General features: G+C 37.0%; 3 protein-coding genes across 7 annotated transcripts; 1 reads left to right on the top strand and 2 right to left on the bottom strand.

Moving 5' to 3' along the window:
• The first annotated feature begins 515 nt into the window (after positions 1-515).
• Positions 516-8817, top strand: LOC140005066 (protein PHYTOCHROME-DEPENDENT LATE-FLOWERING-like). Of its 2 annotated transcripts, none has more exons than XM_072045194.1 (12): positions 516-1050; positions 1985-2027; positions 2134-2198; positions 2328-2408; positions 2741-2821; positions 3363-3524; positions 3604-3708; positions 3786-5128; positions 5653-5879; positions 5967-6115; positions 6789-6827; positions 6906-8817. In XM_072045194.1, the coding sequence occupies exons 1-12, from the start codon at positions 856-858 to the stop codon at positions 8472-8474; spliced, it is 4059 nt and encodes a 1352-aa protein (XP_071901295.1). In that variant the 5' UTR covers positions 516-855; the 3' UTR covers positions 8475-8817. The 2 variants fall into 2 exon arrangements, with proteins under 2 accessions (XP_071901295.1, XP_071901294.1); XM_072045193.1 differs by having other exon boundaries at positions 2322-2408.
• A 337-nt stretch (positions 8818-9154) lies between these two features.
• On the bottom strand, positions 9155-14107 carry LOC140004144 (peroxisomal (S)-2-hydroxyacid oxidase GLO4-like). 3 transcript variants are annotated; one of them, XM_072045197.1, is made up of 12 exons: positions 13948-14107; positions 12694-12841; positions 12496-12620; positions 12372-12418; positions 12221-12298; positions 11967-12091; positions 11811-11868; positions 11152-11214; positions 10924-10993; positions 10450-10550; positions 9670-9774; positions 9155-9542 (listed from the first exon to the last, which is right to left on the bottom strand). In XM_072045197.1, exons 2-12 carry the CDS (start codon positions 12834-12836, stop codon positions 9363-9365), a joined length of 1095 nt encoding a protein of 364 aa, XP_071901298.1. In that variant the 5' UTR covers positions 12837-12841; positions 13948-14107; the 3' UTR covers positions 9155-9362. The 3 variants fall into 3 exon arrangements, with proteins under 3 accessions (XP_071901298.1, XP_071901297.1, XP_071901296.1); XM_072045196.1 differs by having other exon boundaries at positions 12694-12808; positions 13948-14053; XM_072045195.1 differs by lacking the exon at positions 13948-14107 and having other exon boundaries at positions 12694-13034.
• Positions 14108-20159: 6052 nt separating this feature from the next.
• Positions 20160-25595, bottom strand: LOC140005065 (uncharacterized). Of its 2 annotated transcripts, XM_072045192.1 has the most exons (9): positions 24802-25593; positions 24526-24650; positions 24312-24426; positions 24105-24166; positions 23717-23768; positions 21948-22059; positions 21582-21680; positions 21370-21497; positions 20160-21237 (listed from the first exon to the last, which is right to left on the bottom strand). In XM_072045192.1, the coding sequence occupies exons 1-9, from the start codon at positions 24954-24956 to the stop codon at positions 20505-20507; spliced, it is 1581 nt and encodes a 526-aa protein (XP_071901293.1). In that variant the 5' UTR covers positions 24957-25593; the 3' UTR covers positions 20160-20504. The 2 variants fall into 2 exon arrangements, with proteins under 2 accessions (XP_071901293.1, XP_071901291.1); XM_072045190.1 differs by having other exon boundaries at positions 24526-25595.
• Positions 25596-26553: the final 958 nt, after the last annotated feature.

Raw genomic sequence — 26553 nt, 5'->3', positions numbered from 1 at the left:
TGGCATTTGAGCTTAGTACCTCTTTCAGGCCAATTTCTTTTACTCACTCGATTAAAAAGGCTGGAGATTTTCGCTTTTTTTTTTTTTCCGGAATTTCATAACGGGTTGAACTTTGTGTTTAAGCTTGCATTTTTTTTTTTTGGAAATAATATTTAGTAATACAAAATTCTAGTACAAATTAAGAATTTACTATTAAAAAAGGAAAAAGTAAAAATCGAACCATTTTAATTGAGTTGACAAAAGACATTTGACCTACTAAGCTTAAATTAAAGTATCATTTCAAATAAGCAATTTATTTTATAGGACCAATTTAGCGTTGAACTTGAGATTTTCCATGACAAATAAGTTCAACAACTTTTGATATCAAACGCAGGTCGAGCTACATTGGAAATCCTACTAATCACAAATTTCCTATTCAGATTTGGTTTAATTGATTGAACAATGAATTAATTTTAAAAATTAATTAAAAGAATTTCACTTTAAATGAGCTAAATATCTTTGTAGACGGACAGTTCATCCAAACCGAGCCTCGACTCTGCGGTCGGCTGGCCCAAACCCAAAGTTCTACAAAACCCCTTCCTGCCTTCTCCTCACAAAGGAATTTTTTTTTTTCAAAAATATAATAATAAATAAAAGTCTTCCTTCCCTGATCGTCCCTCGGAAATTCGGTTCCTCCTCACTAACTATAATGCAGTAAATGTTCATTGCTGCTGAAGTTCTGCGACTGGAAAAACTTTTCAAATTGCAGTGGTTTTATTGCCCAATACCAGCAAAGCATTCGCCGGAGATGAATTGTTCAATTTTGAGATGAGAAGATAACTGTTCCCCATTAGACACTGAGAGATTTAATAAGCCATGGGGATTTCGTTTAAGGTTTCCAAGAATGGTAGAAGGTTTCGCCCCAAACCGCTCCCTCTTCGACCCGACAGTTCCTCCGTTCCTGCTCCCTCCGATGGAGCAGACGACGTCATCTCCGTTCGCACTTCTAAAGATGCCAATCATATCGTCGGAAAAACTGAATCTGCTTCCATGTCAACTCCTAAACCCGCAGTATGCCTTCTCTTTTCACAATTTGCTTTTTGGAGATTTATTTTTTCTTTTTTTAGTGTTCAATTTTTCATCTGTTATCAACTCAGTTGGTACGGTTCAGTATTGATGCCTTTCGCTCGACAACAAAAATAATTTTATTGGTTCGAGTTTGTTTTGGCAGTGAAAGTTGCTAGTGTCTTCTGTTTCATTAAGTTGAAAATTTTAAGTTCATTCGGTGGCTTAATGAGTAGGGAGAGATTTTACACTTGTGATCGCTATGCACAGAAATGGACGTTTTATGAAATATTCTCCTTCTTGTGATTCAGCTTTGCTAATCGCCGAAACTGATAACAAGGAAAAGAGCAAATAAATTAATCAATAGATAAACAACTACTATTTAAATGATAGTAACAATAATGTGGCTGTTCCCCCTCCCTCCCCCAACATCTTTGGTTGAGCATATGATTTTGGGAATGCATTTAGTCATGTTATAAAACCTTTTCATTGGAGTCATTTGTTGGATAATCATAATATTTGGAGAGGAGAGGTGGTAAGGATGACTATAGTTTTGATTTACTTAGAGAAAATGGATTAATCTTTCATATACTGTTAGCATTGGATGAATGACAATTATGCAAAATTTGAATTTGAAATTCAACTTTTGCACATACGTAATGGATCCAACGGTGATAATGTATACATTGTTAGCGCATATGAGATTTACTCAAAACAAAATTGCATATGCAGATATTGCTCTTTCTAACCAAACAATCATATCATGCTTCCTAATACAAGAGCAAAATTGGGAGATAATTGGGGATTTTGTTTTGGTCACTATGAAGGGAGCAAAATGGTATAGTCGATATCTATTGAAAAGGAAAAAAAAAAAAGCTATCATTTATTGATAAAAACTCTCTTGTTTGTTTCCAATTTCAATATTTTATTTTGTGTACAGGTTGACTTTAGCGAGAGGGACAATGACACTTCTGGAACCTCAGGTATGTCAAATTCTTCTGAAGAACTTATAGATGATTTCTTTTATTTCTGCAGCAGTAGTATTTGTATTAATTGGTAACCTTTCTCTTTTTGTTCCAATTCCACTAGAAACTGAAGTTTCGTTTACACTGAGCCTTTTCCCAGATGGATATTCTATTGGAAACCTCCCTCAGGTTTGTTTCAATATCTTTTATTTGGAAAGCATGCCAACATAACTGCTTGAATAACGAAGAAAAGAAAATTTTGGCACACCTAGTGCTGTATATAACTATTGGAGATGATTATTCTTTCCTTAGTTTCAGGGTGAATCTGGGCATCAGCTATCTGCTGAAGTTCCAAAATATTTGCATCCATATGATAGAGCATCTGAAAGTCTCTTTTCAGTGAGTACATAGTTAATACCTTTTGCTTTACTTGCAAATATTCCTGTTCTATGTTTTTTTCCCCTTGAATTGATATTTCATTTGTGCTTATTTAACGTATTATTTTTTTTCCATGTAATACTGTTTTTATTGTACAAAAGTGACAAAAATGTTAATTAGCTATTTATCATCTTTTTTTACTTCTTGATGCATGAAGTAAATTTGGTGCCTTTGAGGTCTGGTTTTGTTATAATCATTTTGTCTCTTGCCTTCTGGTTTATGTAATCGAGAATATCTTGATAATTGAATGGTTTTTCTTTCCTTTTTTCCCCTCTACATTCTTGTGTATGAAGGCTATTGAATCTGGTCAGTTGCCTGGGGATATTCTGGATGATATACCATGCAAGTTCACAAATGGGATGCTTGTTTGTGAGGTAAGTTATCTCGAGTTCATTGTAGTTTTTGGGTAACTCTGTATCAGTTATACGATCGGTATGGCGATTTTTGGAAAAAATTGCATGTTGGTGTGGGCATTTGCTGACATGGTAGCTTCAGTTTGAAAGCAGTTCAATTCTGGCTTTCTGTATCCTCTGGCTTTGTGTATCATCTGAAAAAATGGGAAAGGAAAAACCAGCTAATAATTTCATTCTAACTTCTGTATACACTGTGATAAATATATGTGACAGCTGGCCCAGACAATTATGTTCCCTAATCAAACTTTTGTTTTGTATTGCATCTCCATCTTTCTCTCATCTGCGTGTAAAAGAGGGACATGTTGTGGTTATCTCTTATCTTTCTTCATTTATATATGCCCTTTTTCTCTTAATCTGTTGTCTTCTAGTACCATGCTCTTGTTTTGATTCTCGTATTCTGGCTTGCCTAATACATCCATCATAGTGTGTGAGTACTTTTGCTATTTACACCTTTAAAGTTATGAATAAGTTAGTGATGAGGTGGTTGTAATCCTTATTACAGGTCCGAGATTATAGAAAGTGTTTATCTGAAGCAGGAGTTACTGTGCCTTCTGCCAGTGTTTCTCCAATTATTAACAGGGTATGTCTTAGGATGTCTCTGGAGAACGTTGTCAAGGATATCCAATCAATCTCTGACAGTGGTTGGACATATGGTGATTTGATGGTTAGTATGGTTGTCATTCTTATGTCAGCATAAGAAGGAAATATTACCTAATGTCGTGCAATCATTTGCCTTTGGATAGGAAGTGGAGTCTCGAATAGTGAAAGCCCTACAACCTAAACTCTGCCTAGATCCAACTCCAAAGTTTGATAGGCTTTGTGAAAATCGAACTTCCACTCCCATTAAGGTAATCCTGTTGTAACTTACTTCAGGAGATGTTTTTGTGATCGGACACCACTAAGGTTATCCAATTTGTTTCTGCAGTTAAATTTGTCTCTAAGTAGCATGAGGAGGGAAAGGTTAAAGCGTATTCCAGAAGTTACAGTGACATCAAATAAGAGTATCCATGGGAAAAAGATATGCATAGAGAGAGTTCCTGAGGGCTCAAGATTTGGAGATTCTGGAACTGCACTGCAGCAGCCTATCCATGATAATCTGCAGATTCAAAATAATGGTCCAAACAGTATGCTTGCCCTTAGGTCTAATAGCTTTGGGCCAAATGCATCTGTCCCATCATCTCCTTTGGTATCTCAGCAGTCAAAATACCAAATGGGGGTTGGTAGCCCAAGATATGTGCAGGATCATAGGTCAGGAGCTGTTTCAAATGCATCAGGTGGTTCTCTTCCTGGGCAGGACATGATTATCAATTATGCTGATAATATGAGCTCTGGTGCTGCTATTGGTGGGAGGGACAATCAAGAAACACAATCGAATTCAAACAAGAGATCAAGACTTACTGCTATTGGTGCTCATGGAAATCAACAGCAAATTGTAGGATCACAAATGGAGAGCTTCCATGGATCGGATTCGCATTGGAAGAATACACTTTTACAGCAGCAATCACGCATTCAGTATGCTACTTCTGGAATGCAGAAGTATCCACAGCAAATATTTGAAGGGGGTTTAAATCAAGAAGCTGGGGCAGCGCCTTTCTCCCAAGGAATGAGGTATGGCTTAAAGGAAGAGCCAGTTGAGACAGAGAGATGGGACAAGCCAGAGCTAGGACAAACTAGAAATGAAATGCATATGCTGGAGTCCGAACTAAATCAAACAGATTCTCCGCAGTCCCGACTTCAGCAAAGAGTACCACAGCAACTTGTTCGATCTAGTTTTGCTCAGACTCCTTGGAATAATCTTAGTCAGCCTCTTGAAAGTAATTCTAGAAAAGAGGATCCATACCACAAGAGGAAGGTAGTGCAAAGTCCTCGTGTTTCTGCTGGAGGCATACCTCAGTCTCCTTTGTCATCAAAGTCTGGAGAATTTTCTAGTGGTTCAGTAGGGCCCCAGGTTGGAGCAGCTGTAACAAGTGGATATATATTATCCCAAAAGGAGAAGCCAGGAATCACATCGGTTTCTCCAATTGGATGTACAACTTCTTTGACGTCAAGTGCTAATGATTCTATGCAACGTCAACACCAGGGACAAATTGCTGCAAAGCGAAGATCCAACTCTCTTCCCAAAACCCCGGCTATGAGTGGAGTTGGTTCTCCAGCTAGTGTTAATAATATGAGTATGCCAATAAATGCTAGCAGTCCTGTTGGAACTCCTCCTTTGGCAGATCCAGTTATGATTGATAGGTTCTCGAAAATTGATACGGTGACTGCCAGGTATGATGCTGATCAAAATGCTATTGCACTACAGCTTGATTTGTTTGGCATGTTTTTCCAGGAAATTTCCACAAACCTTCAGCTTACTGTTTCTCCATATTACCCTTTGACGTATGTGTCTAATATCTGAGTTCAATTGCTCTAGATTTTGACCTTTCCTTTTCTTACTGTATGAGAGTACTTGAATATTGGTAAAATGCAGAAAATCATGTTTCGAATGATTCACCAAGGGTCAATGTTTCAGAGCTTTTCACATAGCAAGGATGTCGAATATGGACTGACCAATATCTTACATTGCAAAAATAATTGCCTGTTCCAAGTTTCACGAGGGATTGTAGCCTATGCATGCTGCTATTGCATTAAGCAGTTTGTTATGCTCTTAGTTCTTATTTATGTTAAATGTCCTTAACTTCACTCTTCTTTGATCAACAATTATGTTTGCTTAATTTTCGGAGTACTTATGAGGAAATTTTCGTGTCAATCACTCAAAAATCTTTGTTTTTGGGATTTGCTGATATTTTCAGATTCCAACTTAATTGCAAAAAGAGTAAGGTGGATGAGTACCCTATGAGGAAAACGAATGTATTCCCTGCTCAGCAGCTGTTGGCTCTTCTCTCAAATGATTCAAGCAATGAAAACTTCAAGGATGAGTCATGTAAAATGCCATTGTCAACCTCACTTGCAGGTGGGAACATGAATGTTTGCAAGACGAGGGTGTTAAATTTTATGCTGACAGAGCGCATAGTTCAAGGTTTGTTGGGACTGGAGTTTTAGATTTTGATCTTTACTGTGGGTGTTGATCTGATTGATCCTTTTGCTTACAAATTATATCCGTCAGGGAATGGTTATTCTATTGTGCCCAAGGCTCGGACTAGATTGATCATGTCAGAGAAGCCGAATGATGGTACTGTAGCAATTCATATTGGAGAGATAGAAGATGCCCAGTACTTGGCTGCAGAAGACTACCTTCCTACCTTACCCAACACGGTGAGTTTCAGGATTATCTTTCAATCTGGGTGTTTATTCCTTTCCCTCAGCTGTCTACCTGCCTTGTCCCTATTTGGAATGATACCGAAGTCTGAATATCTTATTCTTATTAAACAATTATGTATTGCATACTTCTCATTACTGTGGTTTAAGAATCAGTTGGCTTTCCTCCTCTGCTAGCCTGTGCATTTCCTTTCATGGTTGAACTAATGAAACACCCTAAATCAAGGAGGAGAAACAGGAAGTAGAAAATGAAAATGTTGAAGGAAGAACAAGAAGAAGGGAAAAAAGGAAAATTAAAAAAACCATTTTATACCTGTAGGCGTATTAAAAAAAGGGGGGGGTGGGAAATTTATATGCCCGGAGGTGTATAAAGATCACATGTTCAGAACCAATAAAACTAGGTCCTGCTCATAGAACTCGGGGGAAGTTCCCACCTTTTTAAGCTGCTGAATCCCGGTCGCACATGTCAAAAGTTTTCCGCGATAGATTTCCTTGTAGTAGTTCCTTATACTAAGTGGCTAGTTGTTTGAGTACTGATTCTTCACATTTCATCTGCACCAGCTGAATTTTCTTTCCATCCTTTAGTCCACCAGAGACAAAATAGCATCTCTGTGCCTTTGTAGATTGTTTTGTAGTAGTTCTGACATCAAGTGTATGGTAATTGTAACAGCGCACGGCAGATTTGCTTGCAGCACAATTCTGTTCACTGGTACGTTACTTCTAATGTTCATATCACTCTCTTTTTCTTCTTCTTCCTTGTCTTGTAATGATCTCATCCTTTATCCAGATGATACGTGAAGGATATCTTGTTGAAGATCTTGTCCAACCAAAACCAATTCCAACAACGAGTGCCTCAAGCAACCAACCTAGTGCTCCAGGAGTTCTTCCTAATAATCCTGCTGAAATGCAGCAGTATCCAGCAGGAGTTTCAGGTCCTCCATCAAATGACAGCAGTAGGCCATCAAACAGTGGAGCTCTGTCATTGAATCCATCCAATAATTTACAAGCACCGAGAATGCTAGCTCCTGCGAATGTACAGGGAGTACATATCTCCCAAGGGCTTCTGCCTGGGACTTCAATGACATCCAGGCCACAGCAACCTGACCCACTACCAACTTTGCAGCAGCAGCAACTGCAGAGTCAACATCAGTTGATGCAGCAGCAGCAGCTCCAAAGATCACCCCTCATGCTTGCTGCTAATCCAATGTTGAATACTATGGGGCAGAATTCCAATATGCAGTTGGGCAATCACATGGCAAATAAACCTTCACCCCTCCAACTTCAGATGCTGCAACACCAGCAGCAGCAGCTGCAGCCACAACAGCAACAACAGCAGCAGCAGCAGCAGCAGCAGATGCAGAGGAAAATGATGATGGGTCTTGGAACTATAGGTATGGGAAACATGGCAAATAACATGGTTGGGCTTGGAGGCCTGGGCATGGCAGGTGTACGGGGAGTTGGTGGAGCAGGAATTTCAGCACCAATGCCATCTATTGCAGGAATGGGCAACTTGGCTCAGAATCCAATGAATCTTAGCCCAGCTTCAACTATAAGCAACACAATTAGCCAACAGTTACGCTCTGGGGCTCTTACTCCAGCACAAGCTGCTCTGATGCAAACAAAGATAAGGATGGCACAAAATAGAGTGAACATGCTGAGTGGCCCTCAATCAAATATTAGTGGTATTACCGGTCCTCAATCAAATATTAGTGGTATTACCGGTCCTCAATCAAGTATTAGTGGTATTACCGGTCCTCAATCCAGTATTAGTGGTATTACTGGTCCTCAATCCGGTATTAGTGGTATTACTGGAACTAGGCAAATGCATGCTGGAGCTACGGGTCTTTCAATGCTAGGTCCTGCTCGAGGCAACCTCAATCCTATGCAAAGAACTATGGGACAAATGGGTCCACCAAAGTTAATGACTGGGATGACTCCTTACATGACCCAGCAGCAGCAGCAGTTGCAACAGTTGCAACAGCAGCAACAGCTTCAACAACAGCAACAGCAATTACAGCAACAACAAGAAACTGCTTCACCTCTGCAGGCTGTTGCTTCTCCTCCACAGGTAGGTTCACCATCTAATATGGGAATGCCACAGCAAATAAATCAACAGACTAACCAGCAGCAGCAGCAGCAGCAACAGCAGGCCAGCCCACAGCAAATGAGTCAGAGAACTCCAATGAGCCCACAACTAAGTTCAGGGGCTATACATACCATGAGTGCTGGTAATCCAGAAGCTTGCCCAGCAAGCCCTCAACTGAGTTCTCAGACTCTGGGTTCTGTCAGTAGCATCGCTAATTCTCCCATGGAGCTGCAAGGTGTCAACAAGAGTAATTCAGTTAATAATGCATAGAAGAATGTGGAGATTTTGATTTTGAATCCCTGGCGGTTTCTTTCAGCTGCCTTGGTCCACCTCAGCTCCTTAGCAGCATATCTGATTGGCAATATTGTTGTTACTTGGCGTGTAGTGTCTATGCCTGATGTCGTATTGTGGTGCCTTGTAAAATTTGTACGATTATATGTATGTATATTAGTAGTCATCTTAGTTTTTACGAGTACGTTCAGTCTTGGTGTAGAAGCACCTTTAGTTTCTCAAAATAACACTTCTAATTACAATTTATTGCTTGCAGGAAACTTAAATTCTGCAGCAACAATAATTTGTAAGTATAGAAAAGTGCTTTGGTTATTGGACGGTATTTTCAAATGTTTGTTCTAATCTTTTCAGGCAAATAACAGGTGTTAATCATTGCGATTAATTGACCATTCTAATTACTATAGTTACTCAAACAAAATCTTGAAATCTTTGAAATTTTCTTCCTTTGACAAGTTTCTTGTATCGTGTTATACACATTAGATAGGCAGTACTGGCGTCTATAGCCATTGATCCAATACAAAACGGTCGCAAGACTCACGATCACGGTGCCTTTTCGTGTTGGTCTATCATATCCTATGTACCTTCATATTTCCCGCTACTACTACTAGGAAGGGATGAAGAATTGCGGAATACATGGATGCAACGTCAGATGTACTTAATTTGCTTGAAATCCATTTGCTTCCTTTCATTTATCAGAGAAAGTAAAGGACAAATCCATGCATTCCACCGCCCAGTTAGTTACCTGAGACTTCCCAGCAGTTTATAATGCAAGCACATAGTCCTGCAAAATTTGTTTGACAAGAAAGCATGGACATTTGAAGCTACTACACCCCAAAACACAGTAAAGGAATGCGGTTGAACAAATTCTTAGATTTTGCATAGCGGTCTATCATGTTGCGTCCTCACGTGGCCTCGAGTGATGTCCTTCACTGTACAAGTTCCAGCAAGGGCCATGCTTAGCTCTAGCTCCTCCTTCAGCATGTTTATGACTCTCTTCACCCCATATTCTCCATTTGCTGCCAACCCAAAGAGAACTGGCCTTCCAATCTATAGCACAATTCCAAGCATACTGAGGATACTTCATATTTGCAAGAAAATGCATGGAGACACGTACAACAGGAGAGAAGTGGTGCTTATCAGTTTAAGACGAATTAAATGATAAAACAAATTTTACCATAACAGCTTGTGCACCAAGGGCCAAGGCCTTGAATATGTCCGTCCCTCGCCTCACACCTCCATCAAGCAGAACAGGAATTTTCCCTTGAACAGCTTCAACCACCTAAAATCGTATGACGCACAAACGCACAAGATGTTACACCAACTACTAATGGCCACCCAGTGCAAGAGGATAGGATGATACAGATCAAATTTCTGAATCTTATAAACGGTACAGTTGGGGGATAATGTGTAAAGACACTGTTCTGTTAGTGATCAAAGAGAATTGACATAGCGCAACACCTCCTGTTTAATTAAAAGTACCACACTCTAAAGTAGTCCCATCCTCTTATCTACAAACATCTGGAACTGCCTTTTATCTTTCAAGAATGGACGAGTACACTCCAAAACAACTCAGAGCTTTGGATAAACAGCGACAAAGAAGAGCCATTGCGATTTTGGAGTCTAGATCAAGTTTCAGTCATTCTTGAAAAATCATTTCTTTAGCATTACCTTTTGCTGATCACCAACATTTGACAAACGTAATAAATGATACATGTTTCTGGAGAGAAACATTCAGAGTTAAAAAGTAGATTTAACTCTGTAAATAACAAAACAGAGTTAGACAAAACGCTTATACATGAAACATCGTAAGGTCTTTCTGGTCGAACACTAGAAGTTAAAACACAGTATCATACTCTTTTCTCAGTGCACAACCATCACCAATAATTTGGAATACTTTAAAATGGGCTAAAACTTCTATCCATGAAGTACAGACGCAAGAGCTTAATGTACCTACCTCTTCCAAAACACTTATAGTAGCTGGAGAATAATCTAGCTGCCGAGCTCCATGATTAGAGACAATGATGCCTGAAACTCCTACTTCCAAAGCTTTTATTGCTGTAACAATAGCATTTTTACAACAGAGAAATTGAAAAAAATTGCAAGGACTTGTTACCATATGTGAGGTTGTAACCTATTGTGTGTCATTGGAGTGATGAATTTGCAACCTTAAAGCAAATTGACTCACGAATAGGATATCCAAATTCCAGGACCAGCTTTGATCAGATAACAGAAGAATTAGGATGTCAGTGGTACTAATCTCTGGCTATTACGTTAGAGGTGGCAGTGGTGATTACATCAGAAGCACCTTGATGGACATATGGAAGACATATGGAAGTAGGAAAATTATGCAAAACATGTTCATTCTGATGTTTCAGAATGCACATATCTATAGGAATGCAAGTAATCAATAGGGGAGTTTTAAGCTTACCATCCTCAGGAGTGAGTACACCCTTGATCAGAATGGGCAAATTTGTGATGGACTTTAACCATGTTATATCCTGCAAAAGTTGAGATCCAGACAAGCAATAGTTCACTCAACAACTACTAGTTTGTCATACTCCAAGTGGGTTACAAGTTTCTTGGATGTTGGAACAGAGGGTGTACACTCCAAGACTAATGCTTCTGAACAAAAACCAGAAATGTATGTAGTTAATACCTTCCAACAGAAAGAAGCATCAAACGTAGCAGATGCATAAGCTGCTAGATTTGAACCTTTATCCTTAAGAGAAAAATAAAAGGAAACCACATCAATAATCAACATAAAGAAGAACTATGTACATAACTAGGGAGATATGTGAAATGACACTGGAAGAACTAATGGGATGTGCTACCGCAACTTGAAGATTTCTAGCACATAAAAGCACACATGATTCTACTGTATCTAAAGACCGGATTCTGCATATGATACAGAACTTGCAAAGCAGAAGATGGAGAAAAGAAACTTGATTAACAAATTAAAAATCACCTTATCATGTATCCACGGAAGTCCATCAAAGGTGTCATTTATGCAACATTCCCAGATAATAGTTAGACTTAAGTGACCTAAAAACCCAAGAATGAATGTTTTTCTGCCTTTTTTTTTAATATTGAATTTGGTAAGTAGAAGTCAAAAAAAATATGATCCATCTTCATGAACTTAATCATACAGCGGAATTCCTGCTAAAATTTCTGATGCATCTATCTTCATAAATGAAACCAACGAATTTGGAAAGGTTGCTCTTTTTCTTTTCTGAACTATGCTTCCCATCTATTCCTTTGATTCTCTCTCCTGCTAATTAGATTACTAACACTAGCTACAGATTTTTTTGCACTTACAGTAACAACGTCAGTTGAAATGAGACCGTCAAAATTTCTCAATGGAGGTGCAATCATCCTGCAAGAGCAAAAGCACGTCTATGTTTTGCGCAAATCAAAGTAAACTGTGTGACAAAGATTCTACTTGAGAAAATGGCATATATTCATGTTACTCACTTGTTTTTTATGTCAGCCTCTCTCCGACCAAGTCTAGGGGTATCAGCAGTAAGGATGACAGCCTTGAATCCACTTCTTTCCGCCCTTTGTACCAGTAGAGCAGATATATCCCGCCTTTTGTAAACCTAATAAGAGATGAATACCAAACCTGAATCAACTCCTAAAGCAATAGCACAACCTAATATTTCCCACTTGGACATTAGAAATCCTTTAGATAAACAATAAGATCTTAGTAGACAAGGAAGGATGGATACATATAGTTGAAAGAAGCGGATGGCATTGCAGCTTGAAGCAACCTCCTCCAATGGGCAGGAAGATGAGAAGGACACAGCCTGATATTGACAAAAAAGTGTTTAAACCTAGAGTTCATACAAAAATCAATCACACCCTTCAAAAAATTAATACCATAATGGTGTCACATGCTGCTGCTGCTCTGGCAGTTGCAACTTCCCCTGGAAAAAAACAGTTTTAATAGTCAACTTAGAAATGCACCAAGTTCCATGACAAACTGGTGAAGAAATACACACACCTTCAGGGTGTGCCAATTTATGCATGCCAGTTGGGGCAATCATAAGGGGTGCTGAAGTTCTATAGCCCAAAATACTAGTTGAAATGTCTATTTTGCCGACATCCACAAGAACTCTTGGCAGGATGCTGAAGTGATGCAAAATTCATGTTAAAAACCTGTCATAACTTGCGGATACTTAGCAACTGCAAATACACCTACTTTATTCTGTGAAATGCTTCCACATTTTCCTTAAGTGTATACTGGTCCTCAGCACCACCAGCATAGTAGTCATAATACATCTTTGGAAGGGCTTGCCTTGCGAGTTCTTGAAATTCTGTGACATTTACTGGTTCAGCAGCCATGTATCCTTTTAAAAAAAAATCAGAACAACTTCTCATAATGCAATTCATGGCAACTGACATTACATTATTTCCATGTGCTTGATGTTAAAAGGGATCAGTAGGTTTTGACACACTTCAAACAAACTAGATGACAAATACTTGTTCATCTTTCACGTCTGACAGTCTGAATAATCAACCCACTTTCTCATTTACATGAATGGGCTTAATTCAACATGGTGCAAATATTACACTGCTCCCTACTAGCTTAGAGTATATATGGAAACTGAAGTACGTGCAAGTCCTTGCTTACTGCAATCATCGCAAGAAATAATCAGTTAAATTTTGTGCTTTGCAAATCGGCTACCACAAAATAAAGTTTCACTCCTAATTCTCAATTAGCATCCCTAAACAAAACTCAGATTGACCAACAAAAACGCTTGTCCACATTACGAGCATATTCAGTCAGATCAATCTTTTAAACTACCAACATCAAATGGAATCACAGATTTTCATCCTTGAATTTCAGAAACTGCGCCATGTACTTGTCTCCTCAAATTAATACTCTAAAAAGGAAGACACAAAGTAGTAAGAAGCAGATAAAAGCTTGATATTGACTAACAAATGAAATCAAACAACTGCCAATAAAGCCATTGTTTCAGCATGTCTATATCTAATTTTTTTAAAAATTATAATAATTATTATTATCTATATCTAAAGTTATTCAAAGTTGATATGTAGCACTCAAAATGGATGATCCAAACCAGTTTGGAAGCAAAACAAGATGCTGAATTGCTAATAAATCGATACAACACTAACAAAGCAACTGTATTTCAGCATCCCAATATCTTCGTTATTGGTAAAGTTGATACTGACTGCCAAGTTTGACACTTGAAAGCTAGCTAGCTACTTTCATACAGAAATGCTGCAAGAAACTTAAGAAAAAGGAAGGATTTATATTTTTAATTAGTGATTCATAACCATGCTGCCCCAGGTTGATGACAGGCGCAATACTGAGAAGAACACAAGATGCTCGCTCATTACTGATACGCTAGATAAATACTGATACCACTCTGGAGAAAGTAAGAAATTGAGCAATGGGTTCATGAGAAGACTGATCAAACCATTTATTTACCGTCAATACCAAAAGCAAGATAGTATTGCACCAAATGTTGTGTACTTGACTCCAAGTTTCTAGAGTGGAGAGACAAAGAAAAAGTTTCAACAATGGAGGAACAGACTGAAATGAATAATGGAGCGGTCAGAACCCAAACACTTTTAACTGCAGAGGTTGAAAAATGGCAAACTCATGGTGATTAATGATCCAAGTACAAGTGAACAAGTGCCAATCAGCCAATCCCCGACTCCATTTTTTAACTTTCATTTTCCATTTTTCTTTAGAATAAATACAAAATCACGGTCTCATACTTTACGTCTGGTTATCCAAGTATTGTTTATTAGGAATGGCAATCAGATTAGGCCACGGGTTGATGGGCCGGGTTGAAACTCAAAAATTCTAGATAACAAGTCAATCCGAATCCGATCTGAAATTTTAATTGAGTTAACTTTCGTGATCCGAACGTGACTCGTTAATTTCGCAAGATACTAGAACCCGACTTGAATATCTCATTTACTTTAACTTTCTTTTTATTTTTTTAAACCTTCTCACATTAGTAGTATGGTGGTTTTTTTTTTTATTAATGGAGTTTCCATGAGAATATAGAAAATTGCAATCCAATCTAGTAGTAATTTTTTTTATTTTCTTTTTATACAAAAAAAAATCATGAATAAAAACAAAACTATGACACTTTCACAAATAAAATACCTTATTTTCGTATAATATCATGATTCCGTTCCCATAATACTAATTTATAATTTTAGTTAGCTTTCTTTTTATTTATTTTATGCCTCTAATTTATTAATTAAATTATAAAATTACATATGAAACGGATTAGACGGGTCAACTCGTATTGATTTGAGTTGGATCTGTTTGCTTAGCGGGTCATTCGAGACTAACGTGAATTTGATCCAGACCCGTGAAAAGTAAATTCATACCGATAGATAATTCGTATTAGATTCGAACCATATTTTCACGTGGCATCTGCCACCCTTAGTTTATTTGATGGTTTGAAAAGATTCTCTATTATTCTATGCGTGAATAGTCTAATACTCTAATGTTGTTGTTTGTGTTGGGACTGTTGACGGTTAGGGATGGCAATGGGGGCGGGGGGCTCACGGGGCGGGGGTTGGGGCGGGGGGTGGGGCGGGGGCGGGGGGGAATTTTTTCCCCCCGCTTAGAAACGGGGCGGGGGGCGGGGGAGTATACCCCCGCCCCGCCACCCGCAAAACAAAAATATATATATATATATATATATATATATATATATATATATATATATATAAATGACTATATATTATATGTAAGTTAATTAGTTATAAACTTATGATAATGATATTATTAGTTAGATGTATTATATAATGTATATTAGTTTATGTAATATAATTGATATTATCAATTATATGAATAATTATACATGTCTACTAATAGAATTTATTAATTAGTTATATTAAATTTACTAATACATTTATACTAAATTTCTAATTACACTTAATAGAATAACACTTTTTTCTCAAAAAAAAGCACAAACACAATGATGAATTAGTGATTGCAATTTGTAGTAAAAGTGAAAATTTGACTATTTTAGTTATATTTATTTCATCATATTGGATTATATTCAAATAACTTCTGTTTGATTGTTTTTATGAGTTTCAATTGTAAAATTACAATGAATAATAATTTGGTGATGTGTTGATATTTTAGTACTTGATTATTTATTAAAATTTAATTATAATAAAATTATATAATAAAATTTTACTAACCCCGCGGGGGAAGGCGGGGCGGGGGCAGGAGGCGGGGGACGGGAGGAACTAATAGGCAACGGGGCGGGGGACGAGGGAGGGGTCCCCCGCCCCAACCCCGCCCCGTTGCCATCCCTATTGACGGTCCTCAACAGGTTCAACTCTTAACTATGACGATTCCTTCTTATCTGTACTGGGCTATGAACAGTTCCACAATTATGAGATTATAAGGTTGCCAACTCTTTTGAGCTTCTGCTTTCAACTTTCTGCTTTAGTTCATTTGATCGTATTGCACCAAAAATGACTCAAAAATAGTCACATTCATACCCTTAAATTGTTCAGCAATTCAATTTCATAATATGTTCACGAATACCACTCACTACACTCACTACACTATATTTCTTAGTTGTCAAAATCGCCATAAAATACTTGCCAAAACTTTATCCGATGTTTAAAATTGCTGCTCAACTAATGCTAAAATCACACGAGCCCTATCAGAATCAGGAATTGACTTCCTTATGTGTTTTACAATTTTGGTCTTAACAATCATTAGACTTAAGTCGGTTGAACCATTCCTAATTATCATCCATGATCCTTTCCTGTTTGATGCTTTCAAGAGTAGGCTACGCAGGCTTATCAATACAGAGGTATAGATCTAAGTCTAGGCAATCCAAGGTGATAAACACTTGGTCACACCAATTAGAAAAATTGGACCCATTCAACTCCTGAATGTTAGCTGCAATTCCTAAAACTAAAGCTGGAGTAATAGCTGTAAATACAAGTCAAGCCATGAGATACATATATAGAGTAATTATCGTATTTTACCTTTGGACTAGAATAACGTCATGCTAACAATAGTAAATGATAGCAATTATTCACTTACAACTTTAATAGAGATATCATATTTCTTTGGATAATATAATAACTCATGACTGTAGAAATTAAAATACCTTTGGGATAAGTTTTAATAACTATAATTATCATACAAAATAGATGTAAATAACCTTTGTATAAAGTGTACATCAATTAGGTCACTTTTGTGACAACTAAACTAATCATCACTATCATGTTTATATAGGTTATTGAATTTTAAATAGCTGAAAAATATGATTGTATTGGTTTAATATATGGTAATTTGAATATCCATGAACCATTATTAAGAATACCTTAATCTCAAATTGCCCAAATATGCATTTATATATGCTCTCTTAAAATTTAAGTTTTTCATGAAATAATTGTAATTCTTAGTATCAGTCCAAAACTTTCTTTCCAAAATTGTGCACATATCAATTGTCGTTGACGGACACTATGAAAACAAGAAGTAATGGTATATGTGCATTAAATAATTTGGGTTTCGAAAATGGTTCATTATGGCATAAACTACTGCAACCATTAAAGTAGTATACAATCAATTATCCAATCAACCATCATAATTCAAAGCGTGAATTTTAAGGTTATTGTAATAGAGCATACTTATCAGCCATATATAATTGCTCATAAATGATGTTTTAGTTCAAGTACAATTTACGCATTCAAATTTTATTTTAATACACAAAAATCTTTTATGTCATAGAAGTAATTAAAATGCACATAATATGGTTACATTTAGAATCATTAGTAAACATTTTGGGCACTATAACCAAACATACATCTAACTCTCCTTAATTTCTTGCGATAATAATTAAGCCTTTAATAATAATATTAAATACTTTTCCAAGGATCAGATATGGCAGACCAAACGAAATTAATTGATTCTCATAATCAAGGAAGCAAAACTTCTATTCCGTCATTGCCAATTCCGCCATCGAAAGCCAACTAACAATACAAGTTGGTGCATGTTTCAAACTGACTAGAAGAGTCAATTAATTGGTCCGAAAATTATTATTGTCTATTTCGTTTTTTGTGTTCTTACCGACGTCCATTCCCAAAGTCCGATAATATGATTAATCAAGCTTTTGGCCCATGCAATAGGCCACTTAAAGTCATACAGATATAAGCAATTGCATAGTTGACTGACAATCAATCATGGGATTCATAATATTCCCTCCCTTTTTTTATAACTGACGTTTAAGAAATTTGCTCTTAAGTACTTTTATCTGTCGTTATATTATTCCCATGCAGCATTAATTATTTTTTCACAATTTTACCCTTTTGTCTCTCTTTACCAATACAGAGCTCTTAATTACTACTCCTAGTAATTATTACTTCTCTCTTTGTTTTTGGCCTAGTAAAACAGCGCCATTTAATACTCTAGTGAGAGAAAACATGAGTGAATTGGACAATTAATGAGGGTACAAAAGGAAAGTAGTGTATAGATTTAAACAATAAAAAACTTTTCTTAATTGGTGTGCAAAACCTTAAACGTCAGTTATAAAAAAGGGAAGGGAGTAATAAGACATCTAACTATATGATTAAAGACATCTAACTATCACCCAACCATAACAATTAGTGAAAATATTGTCAATAGCATCATACAAATTTTATCGAAAATTGAGTTCCTCCATTACTTGAAATTTTAACAGTTATCGTTAATGGAAGCAAAATCAAGACCGTCACATGCATATGTGGTACGAAAATAACGAACCAAATTTTTGAACTCTAAGAATTTTGTCTTAAACTTTATTGCAAAATAAATCAAAATTAAGTGTGACGTAATTAATTTACAAGTCATAAATTTTAACCTAACTCTGATGCCACTTGTTAGACATAAGAAGCAAGGGTTTTAGTATGATTTGTAAATTAAAATTAAAAAATAAATTGTAAATTGGCATACCTTGAGACGTTGAAGACATTTTGAAGAAGAATTTCACAACTCTTTATCATCAGACTTTTTAATCACCAAAGTTGTAAACCATAAATCTTATGCTATTTAACCTTCTCTCACTAACTCTGCGTTATATTATTTTAGTGATGGGTGAAAATAATATATGTCAGAGTGGTGAGAGAGACTAGAAACTCTAAAGCATTTGTAGAGTCACAATCCCTCCCATAATGATAGATTCTAATATTCTTATCGTACTTCATTTGTTAAACATAATGATAAGATACAGTTTAAAAGGCCCTCAGGGGCTTGGTCTGGTGGTTGAGGTTGCTGAAGATGGAGCCTCAGGTCCCTGGTTCGAACCTTGCTGCCAGCAAGTTGCTGAGGGTGGTAAATAGTTTACGGGGTCCACTCCCTGCGGGACACACCTAAAAAAAAAAAGAAAAAAAGATACAGTTTAAAAATCACTGAAATTATCAGATAAACTATCACAATAAATATAATACATACATATACAATGAATATAAGACTCCCTACTTCCTCAAATTTGTCTATCCTAATGATTATGTAACTATCAACCTAAATCTATTTAGGTAGTTATTTATTCCATGAACTAGTGAGGTAATTAATGAATATTGGTACAATATCATGTGATCATGTAGGCTACACTAATATTCCAACAGGAAAGACAGGCAATATTCAGGTTTTTATTAGACATCTCCATGCGTCAACATTCAACACAAACCGCATTATTGCGCAAATTGCAACATGTGCCTGACGTTAACTCCTTGTGCTGGAATTGGATCATAGCTCAAATAGGTGCAAGCTTTGAACTAGAGGTGGCAAATCAACCCACTTAACTAGATTTACCCGTACCCGTCCATGAATAGATGGGTATGGGTATCTTAAATTTTTGCATATGGATATAAATGGGTTACCCAATAATACCCATTTATTAAATGGGTATTATTGGGAATAAATGGGTATTATTGGGTAACCCATCAAACCCAATTAACCCATTTAAAATTCTCTTCCCCCCAAGTCTCTTCTTTTTCCCTACCTTTTTTTTTTTCAAAATTTTCATTTTGTCATGATGTTAACATTATTATTATTATTATTATTATTATTATTTGTTGGTTTTATCTTATTATTTTATTTTTTCTTAGTTTGTTAACTTGCTCATTTTTTAGCATTACCAATTTATGATAAATTTTAGCCTATTTTCTTATCTTTATAAAATGAAATTTTAAATTTATATATGAAAAAAATGTTAGGGGTTCAAAATTTTTGAATTAAGTTTTTATATTAATTTTTATAGTACTTAATTCAAATTTTTATATTCGTATTATTCAATTATTAAATAATAGGTAATTTTGTGACAGAGTATAAATGAAAAAAATTGGTAATTAAGTTTATTGAACATTATAAGTAAATATTTAAAACTAATGATGGGTACAAAGAGTGGTATAAATTGATAACTTAGTTTGCAAAAGTGAATTTAAATGAGTTTGCAAAAAGTTAAAATAAATGAGTTATAAATGGGTAATTGGGTTACCCAATTCATTTTTTGACTTACCTATTTATACCCATCTAATTAAATGGGTATAAATGAGTTGACTCACTTATACCCATTACCCATTTTACCCAACCCAAACCCACCCAAGTCACCCATTTTGACACCTCTACTTTGAACAAATGGCAGCCTGTTGGAAATTAATCTGTCGAAATGAAACAGCAATAAAGGAAATTCATTGCAGATTAGACTGCCATTTCTTCTCGGACACAAGGCAAGCCACAAAAATGCATAGAGACAAAAATGTGTTGACGAGTTGGTGAAAGGTCAACCATTCTCCTGCCAGCAAAATTACAGCTTCTCCTGAATTAGAATCGGTGCCAATCAACCCAGACTGAACTACGAGTTTGCCTGAGTATCGCTATAGCCTCTCCAGATTGAAGCGGAAACACAGATGAGTACACGCCGAGAGCAGATTAAAAAAAAAAAAAAAAAACTAGCCAGATCCGTAGAAAATTGAGCAGAGTGGACAAACTGGTCATAGTAGTTTCTAATTTTGTTAAACCTCGTGCAAATACTTGCACTTGTATCCATAATAACACCTTCCTTGAGCATAGTACCTGCACAGCTGCTTCTTTTCCTTTAAATGTCCTTGGACTATATTCCTGGATGCGTCAAAATTGTCAACCCGAACATAAGCACGCATCTGCTCTGAACTCTTCAGAGGATTATTCATACCACAATTTCTATGATAGAAATCCTTTTGCTGTGCATTCTCATTTTTGGCATATACATGGCTTTTTGTTGAAGAACTCAAAGAATTAGTGCTGCTAATTTCACAACCAGCTGGGGCTCTTGGATGATTTATAACACTTCTGTGGTTTGCGTGTCTGGCATTTTTTACCGCCCCGTAAACTGAGGTCATTGAATTCTTGAACTTATTTTGGTCCTCATGGGTATTCATCCAAGAAGGATGCCCTGGAAGATTGCAATTCATACTGGTAAAAGGTCGCCTAGAAGGATTCCCTTCCAATGGGACATTAGCATCCGTGCAAATTTTAGACCTCATCTGCACATACCCTGGATCTTCTTGCCTAGCAGAAGTTTTATCCTTGAAGCTTCTCAACTCCCAGCATTCCTTCTTCTTAAAATATTGAGATTGGCAAGTGTCCTGCATGTCCTCTGGCTGCTGTTCAGGTTGTATGTTGTTGTTCAAGGGAATGGAGAGAGAACATTGCATTTGTTTTCTATTCTCTTCCTGTTTTCTAAAACCGTGTTCTTTCTTCAGTACCCTGACAAAAGGATGAGAATGATGGAAGAGGATCAGTCAGAGGTTTAGATACTATAAAAAAGTTCCTTCTATCTCATCATTTTTTACAAAAATGCAAATTTTATTTTTCATTAAAACCTAAGAACATTGTTACCTATCTGACTTCAGCACTTTCCGCATGTCTCTTTCTAGCACACGAGCTTCCCTATTTGAACGAGCAACAGCACCTCTAGCATGCTTTTCTGACAAGATCCTTTTCCTTTCCTCTTCATCTTCCCACATCTGACAGTAGGAAAACAAGGTAAAAATTGATGCCTGACATATGAATGGAGAGAGAGTAAGATGCTTTATTGTTTGCAAACAAACCTGTCTCATTGTTGTTAACCTATAAAGATTTCTGCCCTTGATGAGGAGGGGATGAAGTGGGGGTAGCGATTTCTCTCCTTTGCTCCATAGTACTTCAATCTGAACAGATTAGTCAAGCAAGTTAGATTCACACAGCATGATAATTTCATTTTGAACTCAGATACCCTGCAAATTGTTGTCTTACAGCTGGTAAGCATGATGAAGCCATACAGGAGTCCGGCTTTTAGAACAATAAGAAAACCATTTCTTTTGATTTAATAGGATTCCAAGGTGAACAGTCAGCCCCTCAATTTAGTTGATATCATACATTTTCGATCAGTTTCCTAAGCCTACTACTCCACCAAGTTGAACAACTACTCAGCTCACCGTAAAGGTATGTTGTTGCTTTGCAGCACCATAACTCTCTTTTACTATCCTGCCAGCAACCAGTCGAGTCCCGCAAGGGGGCCCACTTGCACTCCTTGAGGCAATGTTGAACCTGAAAAGCAAATAAAGACCAAGTCTAAGAATCTGCATTATTCTCAACACACAGATTCAACAGAATTTATAGTAGGCATTATATAAAGAGCGAATTGCGCGAAATGTCACTAAACTATTTCAAAGTGCCGGTTCTGGTCACTAAACTTTTTTATTAGCGCGAAATGTCACTGAACTAGTAAATCTGTACCGTTTTGATCACTCCGTGTATTTGTGTCGTCAGGAGAGACAGAAATCAACTTTTTGAGGGGCAAATTCGTCTGCACAGTCTTTTCTCAAAATGTTGAGGGGTAAAATGTTGGTAAACCACCCTTTCTCAAAATTTTTTATCAAATCCAATCCTGGGGTACCCATAAAAAATGGGGAATCAAATTCATTCTTCATTTTCTTCCATTTCTTCTCCTGTTCTTCCATTACCTTACTTTTCAGCCCCATCTTTTCTCTCTCGGCTTCCCTAGCTTTTTCCTTAGGCTTCAAGAATCTAATTGGGGAAGTCGAAGCCAAGCACTCGTCGACCAATTCATCAAATTCGGGTTTTCTTCTGGGCCCACCATCTTTCTGATTCGAATCACCCGACCCAGTTCCTTTCTTGGTTGTTACCTTCGATCTCTTCAATGGCTGTGCTCCTTTGATTTTAGATTTCCCTTTTGCAGTTCCGCTGACTAAGCATCTTTGCAGAAATTGATAACTCAAAGACTCCAGACAAGCATATGATGAGCCCAAAGATCTCATTTTTCTAGCCTCAGCTATTCGCATCATCCTTTTGCAGTTACAAAAGGTCCAATTTTCTGGCTCTAACGGCGGCGAAGGGGATGAGGAACGGCGATTTAGTTACCCGAGTCGAGGTTCTCTGAGGCAGCCGAAACCCCTTCCCATTCGGCAAAAAGTTTGCCGCTTCATAAAACCCCTCGCTTCAGTCCCTTCAAGCTTCAAAAACCCCTTGCTATTGAGGACCGAATATTTTAGAAATTCTGTAAATGCCCCAGTGCAAATACCTTCCTTTGCTTCAGCATACACAAAATTCCCTAATGTTAAAAAAAAAGTGTGCCGTTTACAAAGCATAATTTATATTTCTCACGGAAATATAAGAGAGCAGAAGTGTTAGCAAAATAGTCTGGAGACTAAAAATATGTTAATTTCTTGAACTATCAATCTAAACATGAAAATAGTTGGTTTGATACGTGAACTTATTTTCACGGAAATCAACCTGTGAAATTGCTGGATATAACCACCCTTTCTCAAAATTTTACCAACATTCCAAAGCCCCACACTTAAACCTTTCACTTACCAGATGAAACTCTTCCCACTAAGACTGTGCAGACAAATTTGCCCCTCAAAAAGTTGATTTCCGTCTCTCCTGACGGCACAAATACACGGAGTGATCAAAACGGTACAGATTTACTAGTTCAGTGACATTTCGCGCTAATAAAAAAGTTTAGTGACCAGAACCGGCACTTTGAAATAGTTTAGTGACATTTCGCGCAATTCGCTCTTATATAAATATCAAGTAATACATTCTCTGCTGGGTTAATTAAGTGAGATACTACTTGACTAAGTATTTTCCTGGAGTAATCAAGGTTAAGCTCAACAATTCTGCGCAATTAAGATTGCCATACTGAGAAATAGAAGTATGAACTCCATCTCTTCAGAGGGCTTACATTCCATATACAGTTTGTTTGAACAGGATGATGTCACCAGTGCATGCATCACCTGCATGGGACAGAAACTTAAACTCAAAAACAGACAAAAAGATGACTTATGTTATCCAATCCTTAATACGCACATTAACAAGAGAAATGCTACCCGTTAAAATCGAATTGTAATCCATTATAGGAAAACTAATTAAAAATGGCAATAAAGTTGGGAGCCTTTCAAAGTTCAGTGCAAATTCATAATGGTAAAATCAGCTATTATCATCAAGAATATCATGATCTCTCTAATTTCTAATATATATATATATATATATATATATATATATATATATAAAAGCTAATAACTTACAACTATCTAAGTAACTATAAAAGCAAAAATTCTGATGGTACGCACCTTTGCAGTTCACAAGAAAACTAGAAGCAGGGTACTTTTTCTCCCCTCCACCATTGAGGATACTGAAACATATGCTAGAGCTGGTAAATTAGACTTCTAAACTAGGAAAATTCAAAAATGGTTCAACATTAAGTAGCTCATTCAATGCGGGGACACAGGTATGAACAAAAAACAAAAAAAAAAATGAAAATGGAAAGCAGAAATTACTCAAGATGTTCTCTAATACGCTGAATAAGGGTTTCTTTGTTGCCCGTTAATCTCAAACCATGTTTCCTCAGATACACCTTGCACTGATCCACTTTAAGCTTCTCCAACTGACCAGCTGCCAGAAGGCATGTATCAGTATCAGCACAAACAACGCATGGAACAACATATAGTCCCGAAATAAATGGACTAATTATCATGATTGCACTGTACTAACCTCCAACGACCTTTTGAATAGTCTCATAACCTTTTTGATCCTTCTCATCAAGTCCGGGAACAACCACTTCTGTAACATCTGGGTCACCTTCTTCCTCCGCATACTTGATCATTTCCTTGTCAATACTAGATTTTGGCAGGAACCCGTTTCGAATACTCAGGAAAGAGTCAATAATGAAAATGTGATTGACACATTTGAGCAAACACGCAGTAGGCCAAATAAAGACATCATTATTGTTTTTATTCATGGAAAATAGCAAAAAGGAAAACGAATTACCCAAGATTGGATTTTCTCCTAATGGACAGCCCGGAAAAGCTGGATCGACTTTCTTCAAGAATATCAAAATCTGGGTCTTCTTCGGAATCATCAGAATCATATCCATCACTATGGTCTGATTCACCATTGTAGTTTTGTTGCTCAAGGAGCGCCATTTTTGGTCTAGTATTTTCCTTTAATCAGTATCAGCCGAAGCACTTCTAAACAACGTTATCTCTTGCAATGAGGGATAATCGTAATTGGGGTTTCCAATGGCCTGCAGAATGCAATGAAAATTCAAGAAAAGGTGGGCGCATTCATCTCAGGATTTGAATACAGGAATGACCGTTGCACTGCACGTCAGAACAAATCGCAAAGAATGGGGTCCTTAAAACCGGATTGAGTGGAAGTAACAGTGGTGTCAAAGATATTATAATTAGTTAGAGATTAGACTATTCGACAAGATGGGAGTGTTGGACTTGGGTATTGCTTTTGGGCCAAAATGGCTAGGCCATCTTTTTACGGGGTTGAGTATCGGAGCCGAATAGACCGAGGTGACTGGTTGAAGCATCAGCCGGCCAGCATGAAATGATCGGTTTCACTTTTCAGGCCTTCCATCTTTTACTTTTGACCTTTTGCTAGTACTAGTAGGATACGGACTATGGTGTATGATGTACGTACTAATATGTTTTTAACAATGAAGGCGAATTTCTCATGTGATCAGCGCCAATCATCTGATTGGATAGTTCTTCATCTTGTGATCTTCAATATTTCGTTGGAAAATTCCAAGTTGCAGCACATCCATACTCAGAAACACAGCCATGCAATTGTGAATCCCAATCGCAAAGAGAAATGGACTTCCTTGCTATTCCAATTAGATGCTATGCTTTTAAAAGAATATCCTGGAGCCACATCACTATACCACTCCACTAAACATATAACACATCTCTAGCGATCATTATCACCTTGTTTCAGACGTTAACTAATGGTATTAAACATGTTTAATGCCAGTGCTATGAATGTGTACCATTTAAACTTGTGAGTTTCTGAAAAACAATATGAATTAGTATCACATACGTGTAGATTTGTTACTTCTAAGCTGCTGCGAGTTGAATGAGGTAAATAGAAATAAAGAGTAGAGAGCTGATTTTCAAAGTCAAGTGTTGCTGTCGCACCTGATGTAAGTCTCTTATGTCCTCTCTATTTTAACATGAACTAATTTTTTCTAGCTCAACTCTTGATTACTAGGCTAAGGTGGTATCGATTAACGTCTCAGGCTATTATTACCGGTACTAGTTTGTATAAAGACTGATTTAGGCAGCTTTCCGAAATATTAATGTAACAAGAGAGACATCATTTTTACACGAGATTTATAAATGTTTTTGCTTGGTCAATTGGACAGCGCATTTTGAAAGCAAGCAACGCATACCTATCATTAACAGACAAGGTGCCATCAGAGCCTATTACTTTTAGCTAAAAGTAAGAAAATTAAGGCTGTTACTTCAACTTCAAGGTTAACATTCTTTCCAGCCTGTTGTCCTCGTTCCAAGTTAACACAAAGATACCCTTTTCTCCTTCTGAATAGAGTAATATTTTTCAGAATCAGATTTGTGTTTTCGAGAAAAGAACTTCAAGAAAGCTGAAGCAAAGGGGGGATATTAAACCACAAGAAAAAAATCGATTTAGGGAGAAAAAAAAACTTGCTATAGAACTGCACCTTCCCTTTTTGCTCGACTTTTTGAAGCAGCAGAAAATGTGACAAGTATATACAGA

This window comes from Coffea arabica, chromosome 4c, assembly GCF_036785885.1.
Source record: "Coffea arabica cultivar ET-39 chromosome 4c, Coffea Arabica ET-39 HiFi, whole genome shotgun sequence".
Taxonomy (NCBI): domain Eukaryota; kingdom Viridiplantae; phylum Streptophyta; class Magnoliopsida; order Gentianales; family Rubiaceae; genus Coffea; species Coffea arabica.
The sequence above is the reverse complement of the archived record's forward strand: the minus strand, read 5'-3'. Positions and strand labels throughout refer to the sequence as shown.